Source organism: Chionomys nivalis, chromosome 23, assembly GCF_950005125.1.
Source record: "Chionomys nivalis chromosome 23, mChiNiv1.1, whole genome shotgun sequence".
In the NCBI taxonomy this organism is placed as follows: domain Eukaryota; kingdom Metazoa; phylum Chordata; class Mammalia; order Rodentia; family Cricetidae; genus Chionomys; species Chionomys nivalis.
Genome location: NC_080108.1, coordinates 8,651,035 through 8,675,534, shown reverse-complemented (window position 1 = coordinate 8,675,534; position 24,500 = coordinate 8,651,035). Strand labels below are relative to the sequence as shown.

Below are 24,500 nucleotides of genomic sequence, written 5' to 3'. Positions count from 1 at the left end.
GAAGCTGCTACTGTTGTTTTGCTAAGCTAGCATTATGACTGCCTTCTAGATGTTTCTGTTTATACCTATAAACTAGTGGTGCTAAGAGCTTTGGTAAGAGGAGTTTCTTCCTGCAGTGGGCAGCAGTCATTGCAGAAACTTGAACTGATCTAAACATTGAGCATAAGAGACTGTTGAAAGGTCAGCCCTAAATGGGACATCCATATCACCCCTTCCAAGGCCTGTGGAGCATTAGTGAAGGGCGGGGGTAAAGAGTGTAAGGGCCAGGAGTGGAGCGTTGTGCGTCGCTGTGTTCCAGGCTGGCAGGACAGCCACACTCTTCAGTAGCTGTGATTACCTGAACCAGTCATGGACAAGATTGGGCCCGTGGTGGAGGGGGAGGAGGCTCATGAGGCCCTACCCCTCCCAGAAGAGACAGAGACAATGAATGGTAGCTGGAAGATGGAGAGATATTTTCTTCTGTGATGTAGCCAGTGGTAAGTTGCCTATGCTCTTGTAAGGAAAAAAACAAAACAACAACAAAACAAAAATCCTCTCACGTATGCTCCTGTATGTGATCCTAATGAAACTCATTGGTTCACAATGAAGAAGGAGGAGGAGGAGGAGGAGGAGAAGGAGGAGGAGGAGGAGGAGGAGGAGGAGGAGGAGGAGGAGGAGGAGGAGGAGGAGGAGGAGGAGGAGAAGGAGAAGGAGAAGGAGAAGGAGAAGGAGAAGGAGAAGAAGAAGAAGAAGAAGAAGAAGAAGAAGAAGAAGAAGAAGAAGAAGAAGAAGAAGAAGAAGAAGAAGAAGAAGAAGAAGAAGAAGAAGAAGAAGAAGAAGAAGAAGAAGACAGGAGGGAGACAGCCAGCAGGAATGGGAGGAAGAGGATACAAGAGGGACATTGGGGGAATGTGACCATGTCACAACCCAGTAAAACCTATGATTAGAATATGCTTTAAAGTTTTTTCAAAAGTAAAGAGTAAAGAAAAGCTAAAATATAAAATATAAATTAAAATAAAGAGATAATAATAAATAAGTAGATAAATAAAAATAAAAAGAAATATTAAGCATTACAAAACGTAAGTTTTGAGTTTTGGATTAAGTTTTTGTTTTGGGAGGGTTATTTTGGTTTTTGTTTGTTTGTTTTTTGAGTCAACTTTGTTTTTTGGTTTGCCTGAAAGTGACTATATAGGCAAGACTACCCTTGAACTTGCAAGCGTCCTCGTCTCTGCCTCTTGAGTACTGGGGTTGAACGTATCTGCCTGGCCACTTTTAATAAGATTTAACCTTCTCATTCATTTTCAACTTGGGTAAAAATTTAGTACAGTATACTTAGGTTAACTTTATACAAAGTCTAGATTATGCTGGCCAGGAAAAAAAGAATCTTTCTTTTTAAAATTTGTTTCTTTAGAAAAACATAATGCCTCCAAATAATCAAAGTTAAATGAAATTTCAAAGCACTTTATGGATTCTAAATTAGTAAAAGTACATCAAGGAGACTGGGCTAAAAAATCCTAAAATAAGAATGCCCTGTGTTAAAACCCCAAGGCTTCATCATACAGCTTCTTAGTGGACAAGGAATAAAAACTGGTATTGCCTTGACTTTAATGGCTGCCCAGTAGACTGTTCTCTGATGCTGAGACAAAGCACTAACCAAATTGCTTCAGTGAAATGAAATGACAGCCCATTAGAATGAAAGCAGAAGGCTTCCCAAGCAAGACCAAGATGCCGCCATATGCTAGGGAAACAAGAGAAACAGCTCCGTCGCCCATAAAAACTCAGTTTTTGGAATGACCAAGCTCAAGTTCTCTTTTTAAGAAGTATTAGACTTTCCCAAACACAGGCTGAAAAATATTACTGAGAAAATAAAAAGTAGCTAGGAAGAAAAGCTCATTCGGCAGAGACGAGACTGTCAGTCTCTGTGTCCCTGAAAGGTCTGGACGCAGCTTTATTTCCTATCCTAGAAAAACCGTTTGGAAGAAAGGCCTCAGAACCGCTTGGAAGTTCCACTGCCCTGGAAACGGGAAGGGTCCGTCATTTGTTAGTGTCACATATGCCACCTGCGTACATTACTCTGCCTGTCGCCTGGAAGTCACACAGGAAAGTCCCCTCGCACCTGCTGCTCGGTGTCCTGCCACTTAGGGCTCTAACGATACCAGTAACACTGATAGAAGATAAAATATCTGTAAAAGACAACCAGACTACATTCTGATCTTTGGATCGCTTACTCATCAAATTCAAAAGTATTTTTACTTAAGTATCTTCAGTGACCACAGCGTGGAGCCTCTTCGAATTAAAGGAAAAGACCAAACAGAGCAATTCTCCTAAGTTGGCAAAATTTAACTAAATTACCACAAAACTGACCTTAGAAACAAAGAGCAATGGAGTAGGAGAAGCCAGATTTCTTCCTGGCAGTACCACGGTGGCAAATATCCAGAACTAAAGAAAGCTGCCAAGGGGGAAAGAGAAAAAGAAAGGACTTTGCAAAGGCAGTAGGCCCAGGCACACTGCCTTCCCCCCAGCGGAGGAGGAGACGGGAGCAAAACACAGGTAGGTCTGCCTCTGTCTTTATTGCAGCGCAGTTCAAAGGCTGCCATGGAGCTCACAGGAAGCCGCCCCGTTTCCTGGATTGGCACCACACAGCCCACCAGCTGCAGGGGCAGCATTTCTAGCCCAGCTTCTGCTTTTCCTTTGGTGCCAGGAATGGGGGCTCTCAATGGGCCAGAGAGACGACCACCTCAAAACCAAGGACACGTCCCCGCTTGTGAGAAAAGCGGCTCTCCCTCTGCCGAAAGACAGTCAGGAACCATGCCAGTTCTGATGGCAGGAGAGCCGCCGTGATGACGTTCTTCCTGGGGAGTGACACAAAGAAATGAGGACGGAGCAGTCACCTGGGTGGGATGGCTGTGCGCGCCCCGTCACTCTCTTCTGTCTCAGCCTTGGCCCAACACATATATTGACAAACGAGAGAAAGTAATTACATATAAAAAAAAAATCAACTGAATGGGTATGTGGGTGGAGCGAACATAAAAGAAGAAAATAAAAGTCTTTTTTTTTTTTTTTTTAAGTTGCTCAGGGCAGCCTTCTGTAATTGCCATAGAAATCCGTGATCCATTGCTTCATGTGTTTGACTTCTACTGTGCGGGCTAACCGTAAGGACGGCGGATCCGTGTCCGTGCTCGATCGCAGATCTAGATGGTGGGCCCCCTCTGGGATGTTGACCGCCACCAGTGTATCAGAGAGATCTTCAGTGACTCCACCTCCCGACCACGGGTCCAGGTCACCATTGCTGCCAGGGAGGGGAACAAGCAAAATTAAGGCTGTCAGTTCTTTATGAGCACATTCAAATAAAATATGAGAAGCATTCTTTAGGCATAAACCTGAAAATAGAAACAATTTGGGAGGTTTGGTCCACTTTGTCATATTAAAATTTTTCTTGGTGCTTAAGCTTTATGCCATTTCCACAAAACACAGAACCAAGGAAGGCTGAATCCGCGGACCTCACGTCTTAACCTTGATTAGGCGTGTCCAGTCTCCTGACTTTACTAGGTCAGTTTTGACGATGAAGAATTTTCTTGAGCCACATGCCAAATGCACAAACACTAACAACACTGGATGAGCAACAAAATGACCTGTGTATAAATATAATATACAAATAAATATAAATATTGTGACGCCCGCCACCAGAGAGCCTCGGAAGATCTTCACATATCCATCCTGACACAACCTCCTGCTCAAAGGGGCTTTTCAAAAGGTGGAGCAGGTCACAGGTTTGCAAATTACTCAGAGGAGGGGGGATGCACATATCAACGCACTGAAACTTCACTGATTTTTTTATTTACAGTATTTGTTATAAATGCAGAAGAGAGCAACATAGGACTAGGGGGAGATTTAAGACTATTTTGAAAAGGAATGCACTAATATCAGATTTGATGGAAGTACTCGTGGTACTCACTGGTTATTTTGGTTTTAATTCTCAGTGTGCTTCGCTCTCGTAAATGATTGCTTACAAACCTAAGTGTGAACAACAACACTGGCCAAAGTACTCCAGTTTTCCCATCTCATTCAATGTCAAATTTCAAGTATTTTCTAGAACCTGCAGGCTTCTGCATTACCCAAGGCTCTGTGGTCTCTATAAGTTTATCTGAGTGAGTGCCTCCCTCATTAAGCCACTAAGAACATTCCAGCCACAAGATGTCCTTGGTCCTTGCTCCTTCCTCTGGAGTAGGGTTCCCCACCAGCTTGCGACTAGCAAGGTTCTGTCCTTAGGTGATTTTTGCCACCTGGCAAGGGTGTTCCTGGTGTGTGTGTGTGTGTGTGTGTGTGTGTGTGTGTGTGTGTGTGTGTGAACACGTGTATATGTTATGTATATGTCTGTATGTGCATATATGCAAGTGTATATATGTGTATGGGCATGCATGTGTATGCATGTATATATGCTTATATGAGTGCATATGTGTGAATGTATGTGTATACATTTATGTATGTGTATGAATGTACATTATGCATGTATATATGTGCATTGTGTGCCTACATAAATGTGTATATGTGTATGCATGTATATGTGCATAAATGTATGTGCATGTGTGTGTATGCATGTGTATACATTTGTGTATGTATGTGTTCCTTGTATTCCTGACACTTTCCCTCCTCTGAGACTTCATCAACCCCTCCCTTGCTTACCTTTCCTTCTCTTTTGTATAGTTGCTAACATGGCCTTGTTTTATTGCCCATCAAATCAGGGCCCTACAAGGTTGGGGATTTGGGGTTCTTCTATTGCTCGGTCCCTAGTTTCTAGAACCAGGTGCGGCTCATAGAAGGAGCCAAACAAATATTTATGGAAATTGTCAGATTATCTGTGTCCTCTTAGTGAACGTCTCCCATGGAGATCTGTGAGGACATGTGTGCAGGCTCATAAACACATGACCTCTTCAGTACTTTCTGACACAGAAGAGCAGAGTCCACACAAGTGAGCAAGACAAGCCCACTACGAGTGTGTGTGGAAGCAGGAAGAACATCAGGATGTCAGTATAAGTTTTAAATTTTTACTAAGCTGCTTGACTTCTGGGAACCTCAATTCCTATGCATACTATAGAGAAGAATTTTCTTTTTTATTGTTTTTATTGACCTATACATTTTTCTCTACTCACCTCCCTTCCACCTCCTCCCCTTCTACCTTCTCCTGTGACTTCCATGATCCCAATTCACTCAGGAGATCTTGTCTTTTTTTATCTTCCTATGTAGGTCTATGTAAGTCTCTTAGGGTCCTCTTTGTCGTCTACGTTCTCTGGGGTTGTGGCCTGTAGGCTGGTTTTTCTTTGCTTTATGTCTAAAAGCCACTTATGAGTGAGTACATGTTATATTTGTCTTTCTGGGCCTGGGGTACTGCACTCAATATGTTGTTTGTTTTTTTTTTAAGATTCATCCATTTGCCCACAAATTTCAAGACGTCATTTTTTCCTGCTGTATAGTACTCCATTGTGTAAATGTACCACATTTTCTTTATCCATTCTCTGGTTGAGGAGCATCTGGGTTGTTTCCAGGTTCTGGCTATGACAAATAATGCTGCTATGAACATAGTAGAACACATGTCCTTGTGGTATGATTGAGCGTCTTTTGGGTACATACCCAACAGTGGTATTGCTGGGTCTTGAAATAGTTTGTTTCCTAATTTTCTGAGAAATCTCCTTATTTCCAAAGTAGCTGTACCAGTTTGCACTCCCACCAGCAATGCAGGAGTGTTCCCTTTACCCCACATCCTCTCTAGCATAAGTTGCCATCAGTGTTTTTGATCTTGGCCATTTTGACAGGTGTAAGGTGGAATCTCAGAGTTGTTTTCATTTGCATTTCTCTGATGGCTAAGGATGTCGAGCATTTCCTTAAGTGTCTTTCAGCCATTTTAGATTTCTCTGTTGAGAGTTCTCTGTTTAGATCTGTACCCCATTTCTTTATTGGATTATTTGTTCTTTCGATGTCAAGTTTGAAAAGAAATTTTTTTTAAAGTCTCTCTCACACAGATGTTGTGAGGTCAAATCTGAATAATACGTATGAAAATATGGCACAAACTATAACATACCAGACAAATGTCCAGTTCTTATAATTGTTATCATATACTGTAAGCATGGAGACGGATAATACCTCCAGGAGGTCCACAAATCATGAAAATGGATTCAAAGTGTTTCTTATATAAATTTAGGCAGAATGCTAACCCTATCAATCTTTTCTAGATAAAGGCACTGCACAAATTGAATTAGAAAATAAACATTCAGGCATGTGAAGTGGAAATGTGTTTTAGATAGAACTTTAAATTCCCTTCTCCATCATGTACTTCTCAAAAAAAAAAAAAAAAAAAAAAAAAAGCTTAATTGTTAACTTGTTAATATTCTCAGGGGAAAAAAATGTTATTCCAAAACCAGGCTTTACTGGTATAGTTAAAAATAAAAGATTGGCTTCTCTTGGGAGAACAAACAGCCTTTATCACCGCCCCAGTTTGACAGGCTCAACCCAGTCAGGAAATGCTCTAGCATTTGCAAAACAAAAAGTCGCTGCAGCCACGTGAAGAGCAAACTGCATCTGCTTTGAAAGGTCATCTGCAGCACCTGGTCACTTAGCAACAGTGTTTGGAGTTGCCCAGAGACCTCCTCTGCACGCGGACTTGAATTTCTCAGTTCAGATCAATGAAAGCTACCCCAGCCTCTGGGAAATCTCAGGATAGAGACTGTTTTCCCCGAGGGACTCCAGATACCTGGGTAAAATGCCCAACAGCCAGCCTCACATAATCACTGGCAATAATTTGCCTGAGAAACAATGTTAGTTAACCAGTTCTTCATGGGGTCTCTTCTGAATTTATACTTAAATAACTAAGACTCAGTACTGGGTTTTAGAAAACCCAAATCCTCCCAAGAAAACCATGAAAAGAATTGCCAAAGTAGGACTATAACGGACACTATTTACCACGGTCTCAGCTACCCAACCAATACTTTCTGAGTACCTCCACCTTGTGCCTGGTGGTCACTGGCACAGCAGGCTCAGCAGACAGTACAGATAAAACCTCCGTCCTCATGGCACGTACCCCCATAGTAATCTATTTGTTTTTTAAATAACTGTGTTGGATAATCATTATTATTTCTCAATTCCATAAATTAGCAATTTGCCCAAAGCCATGTATTTAATTATGAAAAGAACACAAACACACCCAAGCTGCACCTGACTTAATTTCACTGCAAATCTTAACTGTAAAATCTTCAATCCAACGATAATTTCATATTGAACTTTCCAGCTGCCAAAGCCGCCACCATACTGGTGTGTGTGTGTGTGTGTGTGTGTGTGTAACTGTGTTTCTATGTGTCTATAAGCATGTGGCTGTGTTTCTGTGTGTCTATATGTGTGTATGCCTGCGTGTGTGTGTGTGTGTGTGTGTCTCCTTGTGGTTTCTGGGCTGGATAGGAACAGCATACCGATATAAAGTTTGGAGAGAAAATAGACTTCATTTTACTTTTTACACACATGTGTTTTCCAGGTTTGTGTCTGAGTGCTTAGTATTTACCTGAGTTAACTTTTGTTTGGTTTTGTTAAGTGGGCAAACCTGTTGTCTAAGCCTCCTGAGTAGCAGGGACTAAAGACCTGTGCCACCAGGTCTAGCTTGGGCTAACTCTTTTAAACATGATCACAGCTCTGTGAGGTGTCACTGTCTTATTTTTCACGTGGCAAGATTGAGCATCAGAGAACATGGGTCATTTCACTTGAGACAAGTTGGTTTCACATCTGTACGACTGACTCTCTTAGAAAGTCGTTCCCAACACTGAGCTACTACGACTTCTGCTCTAGTCTAAAAATGTCTCTCACAAAATCTGCCCCACTTCTGGTGAAAATGAAGATAATGCTCACGACGAGTATGAATACAATATCTGAGCTGAGCCATGGCGGCACCCAACTTTAAACCTAGCACTAGGGAGGCAGAGGCAGGTGGATCTCCATGAGTTCAAGGCCAGCCTGGTCTACAAGAGCTAGTTCCAGGACAGGCTCAAAAAAAAAATTATCTGAGGTGGCTGAATCCAATAAGAAAAGAGACTGTATTTGACCAAAACTCATATATTAAACATTCAAGCAAAGGATAAAGATTCCACTTAATTAAGTTTGATCTCCAGCTTTGTTTATTGTAAGGTCTTTATCTTATAAACTTTAAGTCCTGGATGTTAGAAGAAGGGGATAAACAGTTCCTGAAGACAATCTCCAAGAGAGAAACACTGATAAAGTACTTCCTCCTCTGCTAGAACTGAGATGAGTCTAGCAACACCACACTCATGTCCTTTGGGGAAGTGATTGATTTACATGGGGATTATCACCAGAAGGCTGAAACAAACCAGACTTGGTGATGCACTCCTTTAGCCCCAGCACTTGGGAGGCAGAGGTAGGTTAGAGTTAGAGGCCAGCCTGGTCTACATTACGTGTTCCAGGACAGCCAGGGCTATATGGTGAAATGCTGTCTCAAATAAACACAGCTAGAGGAAGCTAATTTAGGTTTCTTTCCATTCTCCTGCCTTCTGCCTTATAAGACTACACCATCAAGGTGCCATCTTGGGACAGACAACATGCCCTCACTAGACACGGAACTTGGCAGATCCTTCATTTTAGATTTCACGGCTGACACAACTGTGAGAAATAAGTTTATGCCGTTTTTAAGCTGCCCAATTGTGAGTGTTTTCTGACAGCAGAACTAAGCCAGACCCAAAGGCTAATGCAGACACCTTTTTCAGTGTCCACAGTCTTTCCAATCTTGCTCATTTCAAATGCTCTAAACTTGATAGAATGCAGATGGATTTGTTTGACCAGACACAACTTTACAGAGCTGAACTGGCTAATATAGTTGTGAAGAGTCCAGTTGAGAATGAGGGATAGAATTTAGAGAAATTAAACCAAAAGAAGCTGTCTGTTTCCTGTCAGTCATGCCCACTGAAGGGTGGACAGCCTAGCCAGACATGAGAACTATGACATCATAGCCAGGTGTACTTAGAGCCAACTCAGCTCATCCTGATGGCAACCCGTATCAAATGCGGTGCTTCTTGAAGTCACTGACAAAGAACAAGTGGGTTTGTAGGCATACAGGCCAAGGAAGAACTCTCCCTTAATATCAACCTACTTGGGCTTCTGCAATGGAGTTGGGAGGACTCTAGGTAATTAGTTTAAAGGTCCTCATGCCTTACAGTATGGGGAAGACTGCAGAGTGGGCACTGACAAAGTGTTGAACCAATGTTGAGTATTAACACTCTAATTCCTAACAATGACAGCACAAACTGACAACAAAAGATGTCTTGTTTCCTGATGTAGAGATTGTACCAGAAAACCCTAAAGGGCTCACTGTTGCATTCTGTGCTGTTTTATTGTCCCACCCTTTCCTAATTCTGTTCTCTCAGTCATTCTGCAGTGGTCTCCAACAACCGAAGTTCCTCTTGGAACCAACATAACTCACCTGAAAATGATGTTCGAATGTGAACGGATGTCTTTGCCTCCATATAGGGTAGTGATCCAGGAAGGGCGTGGCCTCACACCCCACTGCTTATAACAGTCATCAGAATACTTATCTAAATCCCATGCACGGGCCTCAAACATGTCATCAATACCATTTGTGCAAAAGGGCAGAATTATTTCCGTGCAGGTCTAAAAGCAAACCAAGAAAAGAAATGAAGAGATGAACTCTTCAAGATCATCTGGCTGCCGAGTAGCAAAGAGAGTAGCATCATTATCAGTGTAGCAAAGCTGGGGTCTAAACTTGTAATTGAGCTTCAGCCCCACGCCCCCTTTACATCCCAGCCATGCAACTCCTTTATTTCTCATAGAAAGGCAAGGCTGAAAGTTCACAGAAGAATGTGTATTTCTTTCTTTGCAAGGAGTATTCTTTCACATTTATGACCATATTTAACCCTAAAGGCAACCTTAGGAGAAAAGCATCATCATTATCACCATCACCATCATCATCAACACCACCACCATCACCATCATTACCATCATCATCATCAACAACAACAACACCATCATCAACACCACCATCAACACAACCACCACCACCATCATCACCATCTTCATCATCACCACCATCACCATCACCACCACCATCATTACCACCACCATCATCATCAACATCACCACCACCATCATCACCACCACCACCATCACCATCATTACCATCATCATCATCATCACCATCATCAACACCACCACCACCATCATCACCACCACCATCATCACCATCTTCATCACCACCACCATCATCACCATCATCACCACCACCATCACCACCACCATCATCATCACCATCACCATCTTCATCACCATCACCATCATCATCACCACCACCATCATCATCACCACCACCATCATTACCACCACCATCATCATCACCATCACCATCTTCATCACCACCACCATCATCAACAACACCACCATCACCATCATCATCATTAGTCTTAACAGTGCAGATAAAGAATGCAGTCAAGATGTGAATGCAGGTTAGGTCACTATTGCAGCACAACTATAGGTACCAGCGGAAAGAAAGATGTCTCAGGAGCCACGCATGCTTACCTGGTAGCCCCAAACTCGGGAGCCCAAGTTTCCAATTGTTGTTTCAGAAATATTGTTGCATTTGGACTGGCCTGAGTAATTGTAATATACATTCAGAGCTTGGTAGATGTTCTGAATCAGCAGGGAATCTGACATGTAAGGGTTTGTCAGATACTGACACACGACCTGTCATTTTGGAGAGATAAACAAAGGAAGAGTCCGATACTAATTTTAAAAAATTACAGCATAATAACACAAAAACACGATTCACTTCACCAGACAAGCCATTGCCTCAGCCCATCCATAGCAATTCCTCTATGGACTATTAATTGGTACTTCATGTAACTTCAAGAAGGCATGTATTAGCAAATATGGACTGCTCTCTCTTCTTTCATGGTGCGTGTGTATGTATTAACACGCATGAGGCACACATCTATGTGTGTAGGTACATGTGAGGCTCAGGTTGGCATCAAGAGTCTTTCTAAGACCCCGTTGATCTAATTCCTTGAGGCAAAGTTTCTCAATTGAACCCAGACAACACTAATATGACCAGTCTAGGGAACTGGCTTGCTCCAGGGGTCCGTTGCCTCCTCTGAGTGCTGGGGTGACCTGCAGGCCATAACATCCACCTGACTTTTCACGTGGGTTTCAGAGATCTGAGCTCCCGTCTTGATGCTTGCACAGGCAAGTGTTTTACCCACTGAGGCCTCTATCTCCCCAGCAGGTGAATAGTTTTTTTGTCTGCAAGATTTCTCAGAGCCTAAAAAAAGGGCTTTCCAAAAGGAAGGTGACCTGTGCATAGACTCTAATAGCAAGCTGTAGAAATTCTAAATGTGAAAAAAATCACAAAATATGATATCCAAATAACTAAATACACCTTTAAAAATCACAAAATATGATATCCAAGTAACTAAATACACCTTTAAAAATAACCGTGAGAGCTGGGTGTAAGGGCGCACAGCTTTAATCCCAGCACTCAGGAGGCAGAGGCAGGTGGAGCTCTGCGAATTTGAGGCCAGCCTGGGCTACGTCTATTCAGTGAGACCCAGACTTTAAAAAAAAGCAAAAACAAAAACAACTATGAGGTCCAGTATGATAGATCAATGGCCAAAGCTACTTACTGTAAAACCTGAGAACCTGAGTTTAAAATGAAGGATCCACGTGGTAGAAAAAAGAGAATCAACTCCCACAAGTTGACTTCCAGATGCAAGGCATAGTAAGTACACCAGCAGACACACCACACATGCACACACACACACACATGCACGCACGCATACATGCACACAAACGCATGCATGCACACACATACATATGCATGCACATAAATAAAAATAAATGTGAATTTTTAAAGGAAAAGATACCCAGATAACCATGAGGTCATAAGTATACTCTGTGCCCATGTTCAAGAGGTACATAAGGAAACAAATCTGAGCAAAACTGGAAGTACAAACTTGTTCCACCTGAAGCCATAGACAATGCCAGCTGCAGAAAGTTAAAAGTCAAAACAGTGATTTACTATTCTAAAAACTCTTTAATTATTCATGGCACATCAACAGTTACCTAGCATTTAACAATACCACTTTTCTCAGAAAGCAACCCTAAGACAGACAGCAGTTAGAAATATATACAGTAGTACGGATGCTAAGAGTCAATCAGGGGCTGTACTGGGCTACCCATCACCAACAACCGAGCCCTACTCCCTCCCTGCGGAATCTGACACCCTCAGCCCCGACTGAGCTCTTTCCAAGGCCAGCAGGGAACTACAGAGTGGATTCAGAGGAAAATGTTCTGTTCGAGCAGTGTGGTGGACAAGGCCAGTGGATGATGTAAGCTAGGCAGGAGAAAAGAAGGGCTGATGTACAAACACCTAAAACTCTTGGAAGGCACAGCAGCCGGTGGGGCTGACTCATATGCTGGCATTAGCCTCCCCCCCCCCCCACTTAGAGCAGGAACACTGGGCCTCTGTTGAGGAAAGAAAAGGAGTCCCCATGAATAGCATCTCTGCAAAGAGCAGTTATTGTCTCTTAAAAGACACAAGCGTGGCTGGGGGCTGGCACCAGATAACAATACATGGTTTTCTGCAGCCCCAGAACATCTCGGGCACAGCCGTGGCCTCTGCTGATGGAAATTCCATGACCTGATTAGGGCCAGTCCTGGGTCCACTGCCCTTCTGAGGGCAGATCCTCCTGGGAGGACAGCGTCCAGTTCTAACCACCAATCGGTCAGAAGGACACCCACCAATGTAAAACAATCCATAGAGGAGCAGTGAGACTTGGGAGCTGAGCAACAGAGAAAGCCTAAAGGCTATTCATTTGAAACATTGTTACTCTTTTTTTTTCAAAGTAACTTCTTACCGGAATTACTAGTTCAAAAAAGAGAAACATTGTAACGCCTTTACTAGCTCCCGTCAAGCTGCCTTTATATACACGTGAAAACCCTATAGTCTCCTTGTATGCTACTTAGAATGTCAAAGCTTCAACAGGTCCTGCTGTAATAAGGGACCACTCTGCACTAATTCATGACTGCTCAACAGTACAGGGATCCAGAGGGAGACGGTCACGCCCTTTTTAATCAGTTGTGTAATCTGTATAGAGCACATAAATATTAAGTCAAAGGGAAACCACTTATGAGTCAAACATTATCGACTTTGGCACAACCTCATGGAATACTTCAACTCAACACTGATAGTTTGCAAATATTAGCCAACCGGTCAGGGCAAGCACTTCCACTGTTAGTTGTTTACTGAGGGGCTGTGATTTAATTAGACACGAGGAAAAATGCCCACAGCAGCACGACAAACGCTTCTCTCGAAGTCTCAGCACACAAATATCCCTTGCATCGGGCTATTCGTTTGTGTGTTGTGAGCTTTGTTTGGAGTGTGTGTGTGCGTGCGTGTCTGTGTCTGTTTGAGTGGGAAGGTATATGTGTGTGTGTTTGATTGTGTGTATTTGTGTGTGTGTTGATTGTGTGTATTTGTGTGTGCATGTGAGAGAGACAGAGAGTTCACCAAGTTGCTCAAAATGCCTTCAAACTTGAAATCTTCTTGCTTTAGCCTCCCAAGTAGCTAGGATTACAAGCCTGTGTTCCAAGGTCCAGCTTCCACATTTATCTTCATAAACCCATGTCTTTTTTAATTGTTTGGTTTTTTTATCTTTATATGTTTTTAGTTTATTTGATTTTTATAAAAACTTAGAGTCATTTTGTTACAGGATAAATTTAAGTATATTTACACTAGTTTAAAAGAAATTAAAATAGCAGATTAACAGGAGACTCAGTGCCAGCCCCTTGGATCAAATAGACAATTTATTTTCTGTTTCTTAGTAAATGTAAACATCAAGGGACAGTTTTTTAAAAAAAATTACAAGACTAAAATAAAATAAAAATGTTATGAGACAGGAAAGGTGGCTCAGCACACGTTGCTCTTGCAGAGGACCTGGGTTGGGTCCCCAGCACCCATATGGTAGTAAGTCCTGTCCCTGAAGATCTGATTGTCTCCTCTGAACTCCCTGGGTATCAGGTATGCACACGGTATACCTACTCACACTCAGGCAAAAAATAAACACACATAAAAAATAAATCTAAGAAAGAATTTCGTAAGAACATTGGATGTTCACTTTAATAATTCTAGTTTTTAAAGGTTCAGGGGGAAGAAAAAGTGTGGAAGGCAGGCCTCAGCACTAGAGAGGCCTAAACCGGAGGATCACAAGTTGCAGGCTAGCCTGGACTACAAAGCTAACCTTTGCCACGCAAATGAAAGAGAAGGAGAAAGTAGAACATTCATGCAATTCTGGACTCCAATGTGGTCTGTGCTTCTTGCCAACACATAGGCAAGAAAAAGAGGATAATGGTTTGCTTAAAAGCCTTAGGTGCCAGTACCTAGGAGGCTAAGCATCAGAATAAAAGAAATAGCAGGCGGGGACAAAGATACAATTCTTAAAAAGGAAGAAGATGAGGAAAAAAAAAGATCAGCCTTCTCTCCAAAGTATGGTCCCTCCATTAGAAGAAGGATTAAACGGATACATTCAGCTTTTAGGCGAGATTTTCTTTCTCTGAGATTTCAACTCCACCCCTCCTCCGCCCCTTTCCCTCCCCCCCCCCCACCGCCCCACTGCCTCAGATAATCACATTGGTTTTGTCAGTAAAGGCTCTCCTTTCATAGAATGCGTCGAAACCGCTTAAACCACCCAGAGAGGGTGCATACATTATCAAACACCGAGACAAACGGAAGAGATTTTCCCTTTTATGTCTTACTATTTCGCTGTGCCCGCGTGCTCAGAAGACTGGGCTAAAGATGCTAAAACGTTCGCTAGGTTATTAGCTAAAAGAAAGACTACAGAATTTAACGAACTTCAGCCTCCTTTAAAAAGCGCTTTTAAAGCTAAGAAGAGGCATAGTGGTTTGTAATGTGACCCGAACCGTCAAATGACAGAGGGTTTTCTACTTCCTTTTTCTCTTCCTCCCTGTGTTCTGCCAGCCAAGTCCGTGATTATTTCTGCATGACTGTGGCAGCTTCTGTTACCAGTAAACAAAAGCAAATAGGGACAATGTGCAGAGACAAATTAGGGAGAATGAGCGCTGAATTGACGTGGAAAACAGCATTTAGTCGCTACCCGAGGATACTCCAGAGATGTACGTGGAGCAGACAGCATGGGAAACAGCCTGCTCTTTCTCGCAACCCAACGGTTATCTCAGGACGCTAAATCTGAGTTAGGGACTCAGAAAAGGATCTGTTTGTCAGCCCTTTAAAGAGGAGGAAGTGCATCCGAAGGAGGAGGGGTTCTGGTTAAATGGAACCGTCCAAGTGAAAGAGCAGTCCCCAGCTGGGTAGTGTTCAGGGATTAGAGGGGGTTGAGAGCACAGACAGGGTCAAGAAAGGAGAAACGGAATGAGCGGAGAACAGAAAGCGATCTGAAGCTCGGTTTAGGAGCGAGGGGCAGCGAAAATGGGAAAAAGGGATCCGTGAAAATTAAATGTGCAGCTAACTGTGGAAAGAGAAGAAACAGGCAATGGGAGGCTCTCGAACCAACTGCAAAAGAAGTGGGTTTAGGGTTTGTTTTTTTAAGTCTTTTCTTTTTGGAGGGGGGTGGGAGGGCATCCAGACAAGAAACAGAATCATAAATATATTCCATAAGCTATCAAGTATTTGTCAGTATCAGGCTAGAAGTTTAGCTCAGTGGTAGAGTGCTTGCGTGTCGTGTACGAGCCCTGGATTCTATTCCACAAAACCGGTTCACAAAAGCGAACCCCTTAATAGAATCAAAACTAATGAAAAAAATAGAATTATTTTTGGCAAGAAATTATTAAAGAGAATGTCAAGAATTGGTCTCGTTTTTAAAAAAGTAAGAGGCAACTATAGGTAAAAAGAAGTTATTCTGCAAAATAAAATAAACTTCCGAATCATTTACACACAGTGCTTAAAGGGGGGTTGTGCTGAACTGGAAAACAGAAAAGACTTCTGAAAGATACTCCACCGGCTGCAGCTGCTTCCTTAAAGAGGATGGAGGAACAGTGGTTTCCTCTTAAGACTAAACAATAAAGCTCTGTAGAAGGAACACAGAGAGCCCAGGTAGGTATACTGCTGCTCTCTAACCCAAGTCCTGATGAAAGTTGGTAAGGAGCTCTCCCTAGGGGTCTGTCTCTCTAGATGATGAGTCAGCAAACTAACCTACAGGCCAAGCGCAGCCAGCTGCCGGCACTTCCCAACAAAGCGTGATCGGCCGTTCTCACGCACGGATTACCCATGGCTGCTTTCCCGCTTCAGTTGCAAAACTGACAGAAACTCTTGAGGCCCACCACACCTAAAACAGAGTTCTTTATATATGGAGTCTGCCAATCCCTGTTTGGCACAGTATCTAACAACTCATTTGTTCTTCAAGAGGAATGATATATATGTAGTTATTACATTGTAGAACAATAGAATACAAAGAGGTAAGCTTGATGCTTAAATCCAGGTTTTCTTAGAAAAGAGATGGCAGCTGTTTTTAGTAACTTTGTATTCAGGCGTAGGGGTGCACCCCTACAATCCCAGCACTTAGAAATGAAGGCAAGAGGGGGTGAGTTTGAGGCCAGACTGTGCTACATGGACAGTTCTAGATCACCCTAAATTACAAAGTGAGCTTTGCCTCAAAATCATAGTAATTTGTCTCAAAATAATATGTTAATAATAACAACTTTGTGTTATCAACATCCATCTTAATTCAATGCATGCTAGTTTCCAGTCTGTTCTGTATAAGATGTCCACTCTATACATAAAGAGAAATAACTCTGAGAGCAAGTAGACTTATGTCAATCATAAATTTTTAAGTGAGGTACAGTCTCAGCAGTGCAGTGGGACACTTGAAGAGCTGCTGGGACTTGGCTCGCACAAAACTAATGAAATTTTCCTTTCCCGCTCCCATTCTAGTTGTAGATGTTAAAGTATTGTAAAAACATAACTGCCTTTTGCTTTTTAAAACTCTTGTTCTTAACAAGGGATTACTTAACAAACATATACAATAAATGATGTGGGCGGCAAAAGAGTCTTTAAAATAGAAAAGAATTTAAGTTTATTTAATTGTTTGTGGTTGCTTGCATCTAATTGGACCCCATAAGCTCATAGGAAGTAGTGCTAATAGGAGGTATGGCTTTGTTGGAGTGGGTGTGGCCTTCTTGGAGGAAGTATGTCACTGTAGGGGCGGGCTTTGAGGTCTCATACATGCCTGAGCCATGCCCAGTGTCTCAGTTCACTTCCTCTTGCCATCAGATCAAGATCTAGAGCTCGGCTCCTTCTACTGCACCGTGCCTGCCTGCATGCCACCATGTCCGGCCATGATAATAATGGACTAAACCTCTGCACTGTAAGTGGGCCACCCCAATTAAATATTTTCCTTTATAGGAGTTGCCGTGGTCATGGTGTCTCTTCACAGCAACAGAAACCCTAACTAAGACAGTGTTTATGCATTTGCAGAACCTATAAATCGGTGTCTTTACACTTCTCAGGTCCGTATTGTTTGGATCTTACTGAAAACATTTGTTACTGATACCTTGTTCTTCTGAGGCTGACAAGCAAAGGCATGGCAACTCAAGGGGGAAGAGGGCCTTGTCCAGGATGCCCATTCCTGGGGCCATGCCTTCCCAATAGTACCCAGTAGTGCTATTCCCACTCTGTTGCTCAGCATAGCCATCACCCTTCACAGTGTGTAGCGTTTAGAAGGCTTAGCAGCTCACTGACTGTCTTAGCACTTCAACAAATAGGTCACTTATCAAGTTTCTACCATGTAGTGCATACATTTAGACATAAAACATATATCGCAAAATCGGATAAACTATATCTACAAAGTACAGCCTTGGATTTGGTAATTATTCCACTAACAGCAACCACTGATCTTATATGATAATCGATGTATTTTATCTCCAATTCTCAGAAGAGGAAGCTAAGGCTAAGAAAAGTTATCTAAAACATTCAAGGTAACACAATCAGAAAATCAGTTCCAAATTGCATGCTCCACAGATCCCCATCACCAGTATTTCTTCTTCTGATGAAAGCCACACAGTCATTTATAAACGAGGGCAGGGCATTGTCCTGTTACCTTGATAGGCCAAGAAGGCAAAGGCTTTAAAAAGCTGGCTGGGTATGGGTAGTTCACCATGGCCAGGTTCACCCAGGTCTCAGCGATCCAGTCTTTCAGGCGTTGGATGTCCTCAGAGTTTAGGGAAGTACATAGGTGTAAGTTTCTGGTGAGCCATGGTAGACCACTGCCTGGAGACAGAAGGACATTGCCGAAAACTGCAAAATCCTAGTCAACATAAATCTTTAGAGATCTCTCATTCTTCATGCTCCATTACAGAGAATACAATTTTCTGTGCCACTTCACCAAGAATTATTGCACTATTCAACAAAATGCTTTCATACAATCTGATAAGTCCATGGCAGACAAATTTAACTTCATCATGGGACTTACCAAAATTAGTATGCTTTATTACTTCCCATTTTAATTTGAAATAATATTTATTTAATTTGAAGTAAGCAGGAATACTATAAAACAATGTGAATGAATACACAACCACATAAAGCAAATGGATGAAGCTAACGTAGAGCATTGAACAAAAGATACCAGGCCCAAAGCCCCACAGATATACACTGTACAATTCCAATTACTGAAGAATTGAAGAACAAGTGAAATCAACCAGAGATGGAGGCAAGAGGATAATGACGGACCATGCAAGCTTGCTGATGTGACTAAGCATGCCATGGCTTTCTGAGGGTCTGATAATGCTCTCTGTTGAGGTGGGTGATAATTGCATCAGGAAATTCATTGGCCCAGAAATTTTGATTTTTCTTCTTTTTAGGATTTAATATTGTGCTTTAGCAAAATGCGTGCTTCTTAAGAGGTGGAATTGGGAGCTGGGAAAATGGCTCGGTAATTAAGAGCACAGGCTGCTCTTCCAGGGGACCAAGGTTCAATTCCCAGCACCTACAGTGGTGCCCCACAACAATTTGTAACTCTAGTACCAGGCGATCAGATGCCATCTTCTGACTTCGGTGGACATCAGGCACACACATAGTACACAGATATACGTGCAGGCAAAAAAAAAATCCGTGTGTGTGTGTGTGTGTGTGTGTGTGTGTGCAATTAAGTGGAAGTATTGAACAAATGAAGCTCTATGAAGACACATTCTTTTAGGTACAGCTTACCCGTATTTGAGAGTCGGTTAATGGCACCCCAAGACCTGAGGATGCTCTCCGAACATTTTTCTCCACTTTTCCTAAAATCCTCAGTTACAATCTTCATAAACACACCACAGGGAATCAAGTCTTGAAATTGCCAGATAGGAGCAGAAGCTGCAAGAGCTCTGAATTATCAGGGAAACGAGAGAAGAAACAACACGGAACTCAAGTAAGTTTTCCAACAACAAGCTCGAGCCTGGAGAGGGGAGGGGGTGTGAGTCCCTGCCGAACTGGCAATGGGCAGTTGCTAGGAGAGGGAGAGTCGGGTATCTTTAACAGTGTGGCCAACGAAAGTCAACCACCCTCCACATCCAAGAGGTCGTACAAATAGGACTTGATGGGTTCAGAGGAGGAAGAACAGGAGAAAACACAAAGTTGTGTAAGTCCGGGAAGAGGGGATGCATCAGGAAGGAGTTGGAAGAAAAGGGTGAAAAGGATGAAATACATTGTATAAAAGAACAATAACTAATAAGAACTAATGCAAAAATTCAAATACAAATATTCTATAATATTTTATACATTATTTATAATTTTGAAATAATTTGAAAAAATAAATTAGAATGGAAACTGAGCCTTAACAAGATGATTGGAAAGATAGTATAGCTTTTAATGGGAGGATCCAGAAATATCTATACAACAGCATGGAACAATTTACCCAGAATGAATCTCTTGTCTTGATCATTAAAAGTACTGGTGGAGCCAGAGCCAGGCATGATGACTTTAATCCCAGCACTCGGGAGGCAAAGACAGGCGGATCTCTGTGAGTTCGAGGCCAGCCTAGTCTACAGAGTGAGTTCCAAAATAGCCAGGGCTGTTACACAGAGAAACCCTGTCTCGAGGGTAAAAGAAAAAAGAAAAAAAAAAAAACAAGTTCTCCAGTCCAGTATAAATGCACTTACCCAACTACTAAATGAGGATATTTCATCCTGAACCAGGCTGCAAGCACACCGCCATAAGAGCCTCCGATGGCGATGAAGGGTTGACCATCGGCGCCTGGGACAGTTTTTCTCAAATGTCTGATTAACTCTGCAAAATCAGCCAGAGCTTGTTCTGATGTCAGGAAATTCAAATGCTTGGCATCCTGAGGGTTGGAAGGATGAACAGAGATGTAAATGTGGACACAGTCACCTCATAGGCAAAGCTTACATCCGGAGCAGATAAGCTTTTCTCCAAACAGAGTTTCTAGGAAGTTGAGTCAAAAAGCCCAGTGAAAGCCAAGGTGTCAAGATTTCAACAACTCGTGAAAAGTGATTTGAGTTTGTACAACATAATATATTTTGCGTTAAATGGAATCAGTCTCTCTCTCTCTCTCTCTCTCTCTCTCTCTCTCTCTCTCTCTCTGTGTGTGTGTGTGTGTGTGTGTCTCTTTCTCTCTAAATTTACCGAAAAAATACAATACGAAAAGCAAGACCAAACACATCTCTAAACACAGCTTTGCAGCAGTAGCATAACTTGACCTCTTTCAAAAAAAAAGATTTTTACCACACGAACTCTGCTACCACAGTGCTGATTTTGTCAAGAAATTTAAAAAACTATTTGATGTGGTTTATAATGTTTATTTTAAATTTGCAAGGCTCCTTCATTTTCTTTGTCACAAACATAAAACAATTAGGTACAACAATCAACCTATGGCTGAGTATGCGGTTGTGCAGAAATTTCCCATGAGCACCAAGGGGAACTGTCAAGCCATAGCTCGTAGTCTGCTTGCTTTCACGGCAGTGGGCTTGCCAGCACATGCTCGGTGTCCCCTGGAGGAATGGCATGGGCCCTGAGGCATCTCTGCCATAGCCTTCCCAGGCCAGCAGCCTGAAGCACAGGTCTTGCTTTGTGGGTGGATGGATGTCAGTGATCTTAAAGAGGTTTGAAGGATATTTTTGTTTCTGAAGTAGAAAGAAAGTTGCAGAGGAATTGTCACTGGAACACTTTTCAAAACTGTTGCCAAGTATCTGACCCTGAAAACATAACTCTCCTTCTTGCCTGGAGTCCACCAGTCCTACCAGGACAGAGCCTGGTTGTTTGGTTTTCACACAAACACAACAACTACAAAAAGAATTGAAACAACTGCCAAACCCAAAGATCTGTCAGAAGCCAGGGAAAATGGAGAAAGTGTCCTGAAAGGACTTCAGAGCTCCAGTCTGACTGTCAGACACAGGGAAGAGAGCAGGTATGAGCCGGCAGCGTAACTGAGGAAAGTCCAGGTCCCAGGTCCAAGCTCCTCTGCATGGAAGTCACCACAGCCATGCAGACAGTGGAGAATACTCGGGACACTGACAGACATGTGTCCCTCCCCTTCTCCAGCCCCTTCACCCAGTTTCACCTCAGAGGACCCTATAGCTCCTTCAGCAGGACCGCTGGCTATGGGGAAGTGAGCCCACCCTATGTGACTCTTAAGTGCTACCCTGTCACCTCCCTGGCAAGGCAGCCCTGGCTTGGCCCTATCCTGCAAACGTCACCATTTCAAACATCACAACACAACTTGCCAGCTTGTTCTTCCAATGGAACAACATTGTTCTCTGCTCAAGCCTGTCACATGTCCTGTCTGTGTTCTCCTTTCCAAATGCCATTTGCACGAGATGCTATTTGCTCAAGGCCTCGTTGAGGTTGTAGAAATGATAGAAACATTTAGCAATTAATGTCATGGAATACGAAACTAAGCTTAATATGTGGCTGCTATAATTTTATTTCAAGTCTTGACATACTTAAAATATCTAAGATGTATTCCAATACAAACTAAATCCTGTGGACAACGGAGAAGAGGATCCTGAGTCAAAATAAAGACGATATATTCACTACAGCACCAGCGGGAACTAGCTCAGCTGCCGATCGCAGACAGCTGTAAAGCTGGAAGGGAAACAATGTGTCCCTGGAAGACAATGATCCCTGAGTAAAGGAAACCCACTGGGCAAGTTCCATGACTTGGCTCTCTGTGCGGGTCCATTTCCCTCTGCAGTGTGAAGTAGTACTGAACTCAGAAGGTAAGAGGGATGTTTTAAAAATCTGAAAATTTGTTCACACTCCTTCCTTTCAAAGTTACAGCCTAATTTCACTTTTTGATACTTGCACTAGACCTAGTGACTTGGTTCTGGTCGATACAATGTGGAAGGCATGATACTCCATGACCAGCCCTGACCAGGGCACGGTGGCCTTGAGAGAAGCTAGCTGCTGCTGGAACAGGCACTTTGCACCAGGCAGGAGGAGTAATAAACTGCTGTAGATGCCTGGTGAGAGGCCGGTGAGTAGAGTCCGGAGAGTGGCCAGTGCAAGAAGAAAAGCAAAATTAGACCAGGACAGAGCATGAAAAACTGATGAGAGATTGTTTGATAAAAGTCCAAAGAAGAGACCCTGAAGGTCTGGACCACCAGAAGCACTCCAGACAATTTTCAAGTCTCCCAAGCCAAGGGCTTTAAGCCCTACGATAAGAGCTGTTTTACCAACTGCTGCCGAAAGCCAAGGGTTCCAGAACCCAAGATCTGCATGGGGTCTTTAACCCGTGGGACTAAGGGTCCCCAAACCCAAAACTGGCCAGGGACTGTCACATTAGAAGTTTCTATTTGCTACTGCTTCTGCCTGGCTGCTGCCATAGCTAGTAGCTCTTGGACATTGAAGGAAAATCAACGAAAAATCTGCCAGAAACCAGCATTCTTTCCCATGCCCAATTACTATCCAGGTGAGCAAAAGAACCTTCAGTGACTGGTGACAGCACACATAACTGTAGTACCAGTGCTTGGAAGGCTGACAAAGAAGAATCATGAGTTCAAGGCTAACATGAGCTGGTAATGCCACCCTGTCTCAAAAACAGTAAAGAGGAGGAGAAAGAGAAATAGGAAAAACATGGATAGTGTTGGGGATGCAGTTGTGTTGGAAAGATGGCTGCCTGTCTGTATGGAGCCCTAGGTTCAATCCCAGAAGGTAGCACGAATTCTAATTGGTCTTAATAATAGAAATTCGGAGTCAACTATCAGAGGGCAAAAGCTGAAGCTTCAGAGGAGCAGAGTGGCCAGTCACTAAAGAGCTCTTTCTTCTACCAATGTTCAGACCAAAGGGCTGACCCTGTCCTCAGAGTGACTGCTCCCCAGACTGTATTAAGCTCATGTCTTCACCCAGCCATATCACGCCTGTCTCCACCTCCCTAGTGCTGGGATTAAAGGCCTGGGATCTTAAGTGCTGGGATCACCTTTGCATGACCTCTGTTCTCTTTTTGGATCAATTTCATGTAGCCCAGGGTGTGCACTAACAGAGATCCATCTGTCCCCTGAGTCCTGGGATTAAGGATGTGTCCCATCACCGCCAAGCCTCTAGTAGCTTAACTCTGCACTTGGGTCTTCAGGCAAGCTTTATTCGTTAAAACACAAACAAAAGACCAATACACAGACCCACATACAACCAGACACACTGTCCGTTGCACACTCGTAAATCCTAACACGTGAAATGTGAAGGACACACTTGGATATATGAGAAGACCCTGCCCTATCCACCCCCAAAAAAGGACAACCTTAAAAATAATGTGTACGTACCCTGAATGAGTCCTCACCGAAGGGCAGGGACTCCCCATAGTACCGATGTTCAGCAAACACCAGCAAAGCTTTCAGTCTCTCAGCCACATCCCACATGAACCCCTGGGAAGAGATCACAAATCCAGGAGTAAAATTGAGGTGTAAAAAATATCACATTGAACTTTTGCAGACCATACAAAACAGATATTAAACCACACCAGAAAGAGTTCTCTGAAAAAAAAAATGTGCAATTTGTGTTGTGTTCCACCGATACGTGATCCTTGTTGTGCCTTTGAACATCACACCACACTATCTTAGAGTGAAATGAAAATGGGTTCTGCAGACAAGTGTGGCAGGCCAGCAGTAGAGAAACAGACAGAGGGTCCCCCAGCCGTTAGCACGAAGCCAACCTATATAACATAGTAACTTCCAGATCAGCCTGAGCTGGCAATGATGAACCTGTTTCAAATGAAGAAACAAACAAAAAACCAAAACCTAGGTTTTAGTTGTCTTCGCACTACAAATGTCACCTCCTCACACCAAACTCCCTGGGGCTTTTGATCTTAAATGTTAGGAAACTAGCTGACATCAGCTGTTAATAACTTCCGCTTCCAAGGTGTCCGACACTGTTCTAACCACTATGTGTAATAATTCACCTAATTAGCGCAATAAACAGGGATCAGGCACTGTGGTTTTACAGGCACGGACACTGAGACGCAAGGCTCAGTGTTCACACAGGCGGCAGAGCCAAGACTGGGATGCAG

At 42.9% G+C, this 24,500-nt stretch overlaps 1 protein-coding gene across 1 annotated transcript; it reads right to left on the bottom strand.

Moving 5' to 3' along the window:
- Positions 1-2,373: 2,373 nt before the first annotated feature.
- Positions 2,374-23,859, bottom strand: LOC130865372 (lysosomal Pro-X carboxypeptidase-like). Its single transcript, XM_057756394.1, has 7 exons — positions 23,758-23,859; positions 20,143-20,324; positions 19,211-19,368; positions 18,105-18,274; positions 10,558-10,722; positions 9,449-9,636; positions 2,374-3,268 (listed from the first exon to the last, which is right to left on the bottom strand). Exons 1-7 carry the CDS (start codon positions 23,851-23,853, stop codon positions 3,052-3,054), a joined length of 1,176 nt encoding a protein of 391 aa, XP_057612377.1. The 5' UTR covers positions 23,854-23,859; the 3' UTR covers positions 2,374-3,051.
- Positions 23,860-24,500: the final 641 nt, after the last annotated feature.

Bases quoted from the DNA above. Each gene is read 5' to 3' on its own strand.
- LOC130865372 (XM_057756394.1), bottom strand. From the start codon at position 23,853: ATGTGGGATGTGGCTGAGAGACTGAAAGCTTTGCTGGTGTTTGCTGAA. The intron at 19,369-20,142 runs GTAAGTGCATTT...CTGATAATTCAG, and splicing joins TATCCTCATTTAGTAGTTGG to AGCTCTTGCAGCTTCTGCTC. The intron at 9,637-10,557 runs GTAAGCATGCGT...GTTTGCTTTTAG, and splicing joins CCCGAGTTTGGGGCTACCAG to ACCTGCACGGAAATAATTCT.